The sequence below is a fragment of the Mytilus trossulus genome, chromosome 2 (genome assembly GCF_036588685.1).
Source record: "Mytilus trossulus isolate FHL-02 chromosome 2, PNRI_Mtr1.1.1.hap1, whole genome shotgun sequence".
NCBI lineage: Eukaryota > Metazoa > Mollusca > Bivalvia > Mytilida > Mytilidae > Mytilus > Mytilus trossulus.
In genome coordinates, this window is record NC_086374.1 from 28,391,613 (window position 1) to 28,403,528 (window position 11,916).

The window sequence follows — 11,916 nt, forward strand, 5'->3', positions numbered from 1 at the left end:
AATTAATTTGTAAGTGTAGTATAAAGCAAGTGCTATTGATACACTGTTCACAGTCAGGACCCAATTTGTAGACAACGAAAATCAAAAGTCATTTATGTGTTATGTAAGCAGTGACATCAACACAGTATATATATATATCTTTACGTCAGTCGTGCGTTTACTGACGTTTCTATTTAAATTTCCGATTTTTGTCATGTTCCATGTTACATTCAACTAGATACAAAGCTACAAATAATAATTTAAACATACCAGTAGCGCAAAGAATATTGAAACATTGAACCAACTCGGTTAAATCATTTTGATACCCATCGTTTCGACATTATAAAAATCTCGAAGAGTATACACGACTCAGTATAACCTGTCATAACCGAATACCAACGGGACATTGCGTTTTGTTCGGTTTTCACTTGTGTCCGGATTGTACAGTTAAACGGAAGTCGACATCAAAGTAATTTTTGCGTACACTTACAAAGGACAATATGTAAAACAGCTAGCAGACGACATTTTATTTTCATGTTGTTTTAGATGTAAAAATGTATTAAGTAGATGAAGTTAGACGTATTGTTACATTTTTTTTATAAATAAAACGCCACTCCACCAATCACGTTCCTCTATGCAGAAAAGAATAAATCGTTCAAAAATGTCCGACGTGGATCGATTTTGCTTTTTATAATTGTTTTCTCATTCGTTAATTCAGAGTCCCAGTCACTGTCCATAGTTGAATCGAGATCGTCATTTTCATTTGCCTATACACACGAGTTCTCTAATAAACTGGCCACTCGCTGATTGACACTAAGCAACAAGATAAGAACGAAACAACAAGAGTTCATATACAAAAGAAGATGTGGTATGATTGCCAATGAGACAACTATCCAAAAAAGACCAAAATGACACAAACATTAAGAACTATAGTTCACCGTACGGCCTTCAACAATGAGCAACGCCCATACCGCGTAAAGTCAGCTATAAAAGGCCCCGATAAGACAATGTAAAACAATTCAAACGAGAAACTTAACGGCCTTATTTATGTAAACAAATGAACGAAAAACAAATATGTAACACATAAACAAACGACAACCACTGAATTACAGGCTCTTTTCTGACTTTATCGTTGCTATAAAATTACCAGAAGTCTACAGGAGCATCTGAATTATATATATATAGGGCATCTAAAAGATATCTGGCATCCCTTAAACATTATTCGAAAGTCATTGACATTGATGTGTTGCATGACTTGTTAATTCAATGAAAGGCTTAAAAACTATTATTTAATTAAACAGTTTAGCTATTGAAAGGCAATCATTCACCTGTGGCTGTAAATATTGGAGTATAGTGCATTACATTGATCTGAGGGAAAGTTCCTTACTTTTCCTTTTTGGCGTTCGGAGCATCTCACAAGTTTAATGTTTCTTTACAAAAAAATCTGTTGATCACGGAATACATGAATACAAACATGCTAATTAGTTTGTTATAACAACTTAAATATACTAAGGGATACTCAGTCATAATGTGCTTGTTTAATTTAATCATGCAAAATAATTTTGACAGGTAATTTTGAAAAATATATTAACTAACGAACTTTCAAAAAAGCCTTCGGAATTCGATGTTGACCGGGTTCGTTTTTTTCAGGTAAGATTAACGGTAATTGATGGGGAAATTTTGTGGGACTTTGAAAATTGTTCGGTTTAAACTGAAACTCAGGTTTTATCAGGTTTTGGTTTACCCAGGTTTCGCTGTATTATCACTTAAATTCGACGAAAATAAGTTCATTCATTAAAGATCCGCCTTCATCTGTTTTTTTGGTGAATAGTTCGTACCCAATTATATCCAATCCTTCTACATTAAATTATGAGGACCAATTAAAAGATGTTTCATGTTGAGCAACATTCATTGAGCCTCCAGAATTTAAAGAGTTTAAGTCCATTATAAAAGTTATAGCTATTTTGTCTAGAAACAACTAGATTGACTAAAAATGTACATCAGTCACGCTTTTGTCTGGTTCATTTTGCAGTCTTCAGTGGAGCAATTCATATAAAGCAAGGTAAGCGATCAACAAGATATGTACATTAAATATAAATAAATATTTCAATTACCTTTTTTAACCTACTAATATAAATTCTCGAAGGAATCTTCAATGTCACGAGCCTGTAGTTTGAAGTGGTTGTCGATTATTGTTGTCTGCTATAGTTTTAGCTGTTTTTTGTTTAATCATAAATCTGGCCTTTGTTTTTTTGTTTGAATTGTTTAACATGTTACATAAGATTTTTATATTACTGACTTCATTCATTTACACTTTAAAGGTATTTTTTTCATGCCCACTGTTATATCCGTTCCAGTATTTATTGAAAGGAGTAGGTCCGGTAAGGCCACTTTTTTGCCCAAAATATAACAGTTTTACAAAATTGTTAAAATGTAAAGTTTGAGTTATTTACTGGAGAGTTGAATGCTTCTGATACATAAATATGGGCTGTTTTTGACAATACTATGCACATATATCTGGAAGTAGCACTATTAGGTCATGCTAAATTACTGAAATCTTAAAATTCTATCATTTTAGTTAAATTTTAGACGGTTTCCGTGTAAAACGAAAGTGGCCACATTCGTGTTCATCCTTAATATTGAAATGTAAGTTGTATTTTATGATAATACATAACATATATAAAGGTTGTGGATGAACCAGGATGCGGCCACTTTCATTTTTGACAAAAACCATCTGAAAAATGACGTTTTTTGGCATTTTTTAAAGATTTTTCATATTTGAGCTCCAATCAGATCGTTTTTAATGACTTTATCAGTTGAAATCTTTCACAGAAACTTATTGAATCGATTGAAATAGACACTTAAGTGTTTAAAAAGTGGTCAAAATCTTTCGTCAGATGAAACTGAAATTTGAGGCCAAAATGAGTCCTTACCGGACCTACTCCTTTCCTGTTCTCATCATAAAATACGAATTACTTTATCTCTTTTCTGGATTTTCACTAAATGTTTGATTAACTAGACAATAGACAGACTAGAATTAAAAACATCTGCACGACAGTGTGTGAATTTATAAACTGTGTAATTGGGTGGACCATGTTAAATGAAACTCAGGTTTTTGTTTACTTTTATATCATCTTCCGCAGGCTTAAAAAAAGGAATCTCAAAATCAGCTAAGTGTTTAATTTTCCAAAACATAGAATGCATTCAAACTTTATTTAGTATTTACCAATTTTCTGTCACGCATTTATACTTTTAAGTGTACAGGTCTGTCTATACTCGGAGTAAATTTTGTGGAGTAAAACTTTTGAAGTCATATTGATAAGTCCTTCTGATGAACCATTATTACACAAAGCTCATATGATGTAATCGTTACTTGTCAAGATGGAAATAATATTTATGATAACAGACTAATGTTGTGCCCATAGATCTATTAAGGGTTTATTTGGCCGTATCTTCACCTCAAGATTTACTCTGAGTATATACAAACCTGGAAAAGTTTGCAGGCATAGCATGCGCTAGATAAATAGAATTAAACTGCATTGTATGACTTAAATAAATTCCTAAATTAACTGGATTTTGCCATGCACTTTTTTTCGTCCCTGCAAAAGATGACAATATTTCCCTTGATATGGTCCACCCAGGTACACAGTTAAATCACCAATTATTGTCAGGTATCTATTGTCCATCTATTGTCCATGTCAATCAATACCGCTCACAAATTATTACCTGTAGGGAAGATCTCAAACCTGTTTCCCAGCTAAGTTTATTTTGGCACCTTCTGGAGGAATGAAAATAAGTGCACTGCAAAATCCTGGTAAGTTTTTATTTTCTAAAACATAAAACATATTTGAAATTTATTTATCTAGGGCATGATATGCCTGAAATTTTTTACAGATGCGCATGAACCGTAACTTGACCAAAAATGATAAAGCATCAAAGAGTATATATAGGAGAAACAGTTTTTTCGTTTTTTGGTACATGTAATAAGCAAATTTCCATTTGAGAAACATTTTAAGTGCAATATTTTACATATATTTTTAACATTACTTAATCTATCACAATTTATAGACCAAACAGACGTTCTTTTGTCAATACATTCATGTTTCATTTTATTTGCTAAAAAGTATATAACAAAAATCGAGACAAGTGATAATTTATCTTCCTGGAGCACGGTGGGTAAGGTTGACCTGTAAAAGTGTTTTGGTGCTATTGATATGGTCCTGACCGGTCCTGGTGATCGTTGAAAATATGTACACAACGATTATTTTTGACGTTATCTCAAATAAAACATGAAAAGATATGATGTAAATGATTAATTTTGATTCTAAATTGTTTAAAAGTAAGCAATTGATATTGACTAAAAAATTGTCCCGTTTCAATACGTGTAAGACAAGCGTTCTCATTTTAAAATTACCTAGGACAGAAAAAATAAACAGGTTTGTTTTTTTACTCAAAACTCTGCATGCTATATTCGTTTGAAAAGTACGAATCAATTCATCAAAATGTGCATTTGCATACTTCAAACATGATCTGGTGGGTCCTGATTCTGTGCCGGTGGGTCCTTATACGGTGCTGGTGAGTCCTGATACGGTGCACTTGGGTCCTGATACGGTGCTGGTGAGTCCTGATACGGTGCACTTGGGTCCTGATACGGTGCTGGTGAGTCCTGATACGGTGTACTTGGGTCCTGATACGGTGCACTTGGGTCCTGATACGGTGCACTTGGGTCCTGATACGGTGCACTTGGGTCCTGATACGGGACTGTTGTGTTCTGCTACGATGCCGATACGGGGCTGGTAAGTCCTGCTACGGTGCCGATACGGGGGCTGGTCGGTCCTAATTCTTTGCTGGTAGAACCTGCTACGGTGCTGGTGGTTCCTGCTTCTGCTGTGGTTGGTCCTGCTACGGTGCTGGTGGGTCCTGCTTCTGCTGTGGTTGGTCCTGCTACGGTGCTGGTGGGTCCTGCTTCTGCTGTGGTTGGTCCTGCTACGGTGCTGGTGGGTCCTGCTTCTGCTGTGGTTGGTCCTGCTTCTGCTGTGGTTGGTCCTGCTACGGTGCTTGGGGTCCTGCTTCTGCTGTGGTTGGTCCTGCTACGGTGCTGGTGATTTATGAAGAGACGTTAGTACTATTGGAAACAAGAGTTTTAACATCAGTAAAACTGTGGAAACAATTGTAATTAATTTGTATTTTTAAGTTGTCAAGTAAGCATACTATGCATTTAAAATGTTCTAGATTCAAGATTCAAAATTGTATTATCCTCAGACACAACTGTGTACAAGAGGTCAATATACATATATATATAAATAAACGAAATATCTATACAGTAATTACAATACAATTATGATAAACATGTATATATACGACAACAGAAGCTAACACACAATATACAATCATGCACGTGATTAATATCCTCAGTTATTGTGGGAATACTGCGAAGTTTAGTCACATGAGCAGGTCATCTAAAATTTGATAGATCATCGGGGTCCAAAAGGGCCCCATGTGAGCTTATGCAATCACTTGCCGTCCGTCGTCGTAAACTATTTCAAAAATCTTCTCCACTGAAAGAACTTGGCCAAATACCTTCAAACTTTAACTAAATGTTCCTTCGGGTATCTGTTTTATAAATTGTATCCCAAGTTTTGATCCATTGACAAACGTGGCCACCATGGCTAAAAATAGAACATAGAGGTAAAATCCGGATTTTGGCTTATACTAAAAAAAAGCAAATTTGACATGGGGTAAAATTGTTCAATTGGTCAAGATTTATCGACCCTGCCATTATTAGATGAATCGTTCAACCCTTTGTTGAATTGCTGTTACTTAATTGGCAGTTTTAAGGAAATTTGGTTATTATCTTTAATAATTATAGATAGATATGAACTTGAAACAGCAATAATGTTTAGCAAAGTAAGATCTACAAAAAAAATAATATCACCTTAATTGTAAATTGACCCCTTAAGGAGTTATTATTGCTCTTAAGGGACAATTTTGCACAATTTGTTCATCAACTCTGCTGACTGGAACACACTTGTAAAATTGCAGGCATGTGAATCGGATTACAGTGTATGTTCAAACATCGCATTGTTAACTGATGAAGTGACTGCATTGAAATTTGATTTTGTTTACTTTCTGTATTCATATTCTCAGTGTTACTAGTCGTATTCCCATTCAATTGGAATTTTCAAAGTTAGAATAACACTTAGAAAATTCTAATTAGATATTTCGTGATAGAGCAAACTAAAACTCCAGAGGCTGCAGACTTATTATTCTATATAAAACATTTACAAACAATGATTTTTTTTTTTATTAGTTATGCATTTGAAAAACAGATCAACAAGTAAAGTCTCTCGTCAAGGGCTTTCATTAAGAAATCTTATATCTTTATTTTATCTTTCAGCGGAATTTATGCTTTTGCACAAAAAAAGTAGCAAGTGTATTTTCACATACCATTGCCGACTATTTTGTGATATTTTGTATTCAGTTTAAAAGTTTATATATATCTCGAAGCTCCATATTACAATTTTAGTATACACACGTGTAGAAGATGCAAACACTTAAGTTTTGTACCTGCATGAAGCTTTGAAAGTCCATAGAAATAGAAATAAATAATTGAATTATATCAAATTTAAATTGAACATTTTTTACCTTTCATTTCTTGAGTGTAATTTTAACTAGATAACATTATGATTTGATAACCAGCAACTTTTCTGTTTTTCGCCTGATATTATGTAAATGAAATATAACAAACTAAAAAATAGAAAGTAAAAGTCAACAGTTACTAATCACGTGATACATTTAACTTAGAAACATTGGTCATTATTCTAATGATAATGTTCAAATAGTCAAAATTATTATTACAGATATTGCACCAATTTGTTTTTAATTTTGCCTCAGTTCCCTGAGAAATCGACACTTATATCTTACGATAATAAATCGGATTTAAATAATAGCTGCTTTTTACTAAACTCTTTAGTACAGTTGCTGTTTATTAAACTCATAAGCCGAATGTTTTATTATCCTTAAAATGTCATTATATATAATCCATCTTTTATTTTGTTTCAGTGTGTCATCCGGGTTCTTTAATACAACTAGAAATGAGAGTAAATAAAAATGAAAGAAAATCTACTAGAGCTCAATAATGAAAGGTTCACACAGTGTTGTAGTCCTTGGAATGATAGCTTGTATATTAGTGTTTGAATCTTATTTAAATTACGGTAAGATTCTCAAACTGTTGCTTTTCTCATGCTAGAAGTATTGCTTGTCTACTGGTATTTGTATCTTACTTTGATACCGTTAACTGGGTCGCCAAATTACTAATTTGGCAAATGACTATTGATTTTCTCTGCACAACATTTTTAACTGGAGCTATTCCGTACAAATAATGAATTGCATTTTTGCTTTATGAACCTGCAAAAAACGTATGAAGCGATCTGAGTAAAACCTTGAATCTTTTTCAAATGATTTTAAAGCGGGAATCGAACAAGAATTTTGAGCAAAACTATAACACTTGTACTTAAATTTGTTGATGTATTTTATTTCAAATGCTCATTAAAGAGAGACGAACATATAGCAGATTGACATCAAAACTAAATAATAAACTTAAAGCGTCATGGCGAAAAACATCAAAAAGACACCGATTTTTAAGACAAAAAAACCCCGAACACTTAAACATTAAAACTGCAATCAACATCGATTTAGTATAATAATCTTTTGTTTGAATTACATATTACTACACTATAGATTTTATGATTCTGATGCTTTGTGTTTATGATAACAAAAAGACATACTAGTATTTGCATTAACGTTATAACTTTTGAATTTCATTCTATTTCACAGCAGTGTCGATTATTACAGACCAATCTAGTAAGAAGGGGAGTATACGGTTAAAAGAATTAACAGGTAAAGAGCATAGATTAACGTTAAAAAAGGCATAAAATCAGTCCCTCTGGAGTAGGTACCAGGAGACAAAGAGTTGCTAATTTGTGTATAATCTCCTCTTTTTAACCCACAAACAAACACGCAAATATTATTGAAATTATAAAACAATGAAAACAAAAAAAGGCACTGACTTAGACAAATTTCCCTGTTTCTAGATCCTAAATGTCTATTTCAATTGAATCATATTGTTATGTGATGATTTATATGAATAAATGTTGTCTAAACTAAGAACCGAACAGTTAATCTTAACAAGTTTCGAAAACGCAGAGCATAGAGAAACTATTATTTACCCTCATATCTGCATTTGAGGTCCGTCTTGCAGTTGCGAAAAGTATTGGTGACTGTATGTTTTCGTGAATATTTCATTCAGTACTTCATAGCCGTATTTTGGGCTTATGATACATGTGTCTGTGAGTCAGTGGTGGTGTTTAAGGTAGATTCATATTATATCGGCATCTTGGATTGTACTATCGCAGTACACATTCAGTCATGTTATTTGCCCAAACATACACATTTATAGACCGATACAAAAGTTTTCAAAAGGAAGATAACAAGGGGAAAAACAGATTGGAAAAGTATTTCAAAATAAAATATGAGATGATACCTCTTGTAATGTGCTTTTGGAAATGAAAAAGTCAATTTGGTTAATCGAACTATAGATTTTCTACAAATCAAGAGAGATAAATATACTGTTGAATCCTTCTTAGAATAAGTTTATAGATGTATCTCCCCTTTTATGACGGAGTAAAAAATATCCTTCAACAAAATTCTGGCATTTGTGAACCAATCTAGCTGATAAAACAAACAAACTATTTTATTCATTTAGATAAAAAATAATATAAATGAATTACATTCCTCTCTATTAGATTTCATATTTCATTTCAGATATTTACCGATTGTTGCCATAATATTATACATTACAAGATGGCAGAAGACACCAATCTACCTTTATTTCGGAAAAAAATTAATTCCTACCCATATATTTCAGACACTGACAATCATGTTCATCCCGCACCAATTGTGATATTAACCTATATGAGAAGTGGTTCCTCTCTTGTCGGAGATATATTACAGCAGGGTAAAGATGTATTTTATTTATTTGAACCACTCAGACTTGCACAGTTTCGACTAAGGAAGAAACAGCCATACTATAACCTTGATGGAAATGAAAGGTAAGACCATGCACCAATCAGAAACGAGAAGTAAAAAAAAACTCTCTTCTAAGACTTTCAAGTTTCGACTAAGGAAGAAACAGCCCTACTATAGCCCTACTATAGTCTTGGTGGATTGAAAGTTAAGACTATGCAACAACCAGATATGATACATAAGAAAATTACACTCTACAGTCCTAGTTGAGAAAAAAGACTGAACTAAAAAACGTCTTAAAGATAGATGGAGATGTTTTTAAAATGCGAACAAAAAGTTCAACCTGGTTTAATGATTAAGGTATCTGTTTCAAGTAATGAAAATTCGCATATATTTGACGTTGTGTACATCTTTGTATTACTGAACATTGGAATTCCTTATTTTAAGTATTTAATACACAAATTTTGGAAGAGCTGACGAAGTTCATAAATTGTAAGGTATATGACTATTTAGATATTTAGATAGGATTAGGTAAAGACCTCACATATACTAAATAATATTAAAACTTGATAATTACTCGTCAATACATTGTATCAATTCCTGAAAATTTGCTGCTATATATACTTGTATGAAGGTCTGGGTGGTGTTTACAGAATAAAGAAAAATGCACCAACACTGAAAAAATTAGAAAAAAAAACAAACACAAAGAATAGAAAAAAAAACCCCAAAACGACACATTAAAGAATCTATGCCCTCTTGTGTGCTTGTAATCTTCTGATATATTTAATTTTCCTGAAAATTTCTGTGAAATATGCTCGTTTGAATTATGTGTACATTATAGACAATAATGAACAAATACTGAACAAAAATGGGGGACAACGAATAGAGAAACAAAAAACCTACAAATTAAAGAATCCATTTCATCATCCTGTATGTTTGTTTCCTAATCAGATATTTCATTTTTCTATAAGGTTGTATAGCAGTTTCTTTGACGCCGGCAGAGATATAATAAGAAACTGGACAACATGAAGTTTATTTGAGCTTCCGAACATTACCTGGAGCGATGGATTTCTGTCTAAAAGCAAAAAAGCAAAACTATATAATGCTTGCAAACTGTTTAAATCAAACCTGCTACCTGAAAACGAAACGATTTATAGCTGTGTGAACATGTTAAAACAAGTATGTTTACAGGCTAACTACGTCGTGCTGAAAATAATCCGTCTGCCCGTCGACACGTTGGAACAATTGATGATAGAATTCCCGCGTATGAAAATAGTTCATCTTGTGAGGGACCCCCGGGCAACAGTTTTATCACAAATGAAATTTGGATTGATAACAAAAAAATCGTTGGTGACAAATGTCATAGACTTTTGTTCTAGAATATACAGGGATCTCGTAACTATTGATATATTATCTAAAAAGTATCCGGAAAGAGTTTTAACATTTTTCTATGAAGATCTTGCCAAAGATCCTCTAAAAATGTCAAAACAATTGTACAAATTCACAGGCATAAGTTACACACCGGAAGTGGAAAAATATGTCTTCAAAATTACAATGGCTGGAAAATACGTCAATTGTGGTAGTTTATGTACAGTTAAATCGAATTCATCAAAAGCAGCAGATGCTTGGCGGTCAAAGTTAAATATGCCAAAAGCTCGAATCATTGATAGGTCATGTAGGCCTGTGTACCAACGGTTAGGATTCAGGGAAATAAAGAGTGAGGAAATGCTAAAGAATCACGAAATCCCTTTGAGAGTAGAACGTGAAAATCTAAATGACTATCGTTATGCATAATCAATTGCATTAGGGATTATTGCTGGTGATAAGCGTACAACACTGAATATGTTGCTGCGTAAAAAAATTTCTTTACCATGTAAATTGGTTGGTGTCATGTCATGTCATGTCATGTATATTTTGTCAAATAGTAGTATTTGCGCGTTTTACTTAAGGATGTACTTATTATAAGGTAAAATTAAATAGAGATCAAAATACCGTTCTATAAGTCAGAAGAGCATACGTAAAGAAACACAATACAATAAATATATATTCATAGGTTATAATTTAAAGTTTCCTTTTCGAGATATTTCTTTTCTAAAAAAGTGTCGAGAAAAGGCTGACCCGGACTTTTACCACATATTTGTATTTGCATTATATTTGGGCTTCAAATCGATAGAAAATAGATCTTCAAACAGCTTAAATTTAGGAAAATAACCTTTTATGAACTTTGAAGTCTTGTATGAAAAAGAAAAAAATGGTGTATGAGGGCAAAATATTTAACTCTGTATTATAGGGTGATAATGAGTCCGAAAATCTGACAAATATTTCTAAAGCTGACATAAGGACATCTTCAAGCACTTATTCTAGTTTCTCGTTAAAAATCAAAATGCAATATTATCAAACTAAATGTCATTCAGTATTTATCCGTTTTCTTATTGTTACTAGTAATCCTTACAATACTTTGAAACCATTAATCCTTATTTTGAAGATGTAAATGACAACCTTTAAGTTTGATCTACAATGTAAGAGAATTTTTACTTGGAATCATAAGTAACAAAAAAATATATTTGTTTGAAATAGGGGAAAAATGCTTTTAAAAGTTTATTTGTTTTCCACCTTCTCTAAGGATAGAGCATTTATCACTGGTAGGTTGTTGCATTTCTGGCAAGTTAGTTGGAAAAATAAAAATAAAATGTTATGTAAGTTATTTATCCAGTGTTATTTATTTATGTGTTGAATGATTAAGCTGGCAGGACTAAAACACCTATGTATCATTGTTAGCTATCATACCACATATCCTTGTTGTTATATAAGTTGCATTTATTTCAGGAAATACAAATGAATGCTACCAAAGCTCCCCTGAGTTTGGAATCAAGATTTAACATGAGCGTCCTATACCATGTAAAAGAGGGACGA

At 32.8% G+C, this 11,916-nt stretch overlaps 1 protein-coding gene across 1 annotated transcript; it reads left to right on the top strand.

Annotated features, from left to right (window-relative positions):
- Positions 1-7,117: 7,117 nt before the first annotated feature.
- On the top strand, positions 7,118-11,597 carry LOC134705699 (uncharacterized). Its single transcript, XM_063564419.1, has 5 exons — positions 7,118-7,193; positions 7,816-7,878; positions 8,906-9,089; positions 9,975-10,028; positions 10,383-11,597. Exons 1-5 carry the CDS (start codon positions 7,118-7,120, stop codon positions 10,795-10,797), a joined length of 792 nt encoding a protein of 263 aa, XP_063420489.1. The 3' UTR covers positions 10,798-11,597.
- Positions 11,598-11,916: the final 319 nt, after the last annotated feature.

What these genes read in the sequence shown, in the direction of transcription:
- LOC134705699 (XM_063564419.1), top strand. Translation starts at nt 7,118, where the DNA reads ATGAAAGGTTCACACAGTGTTGTAGTCCTTGGAATGATAGCTTGTATA. An exon ending in ACGGTTAAAAGAATTAACAG is followed by an intron (nt 7,879 to 8,905) that starts GTAAAGAGCATA and finishes CATATATTTCAG; the next exon opens with ACACTGACAATCATGTTCAT. An exon ending in ATAATAAGAAACTGGACAAC is followed by an intron (nt 10,029 to 10,382) that starts ATGAAGTTTATT and finishes CTTTTGTTCTAG; the next exon opens with AATATACAGGGATCTCGTAA.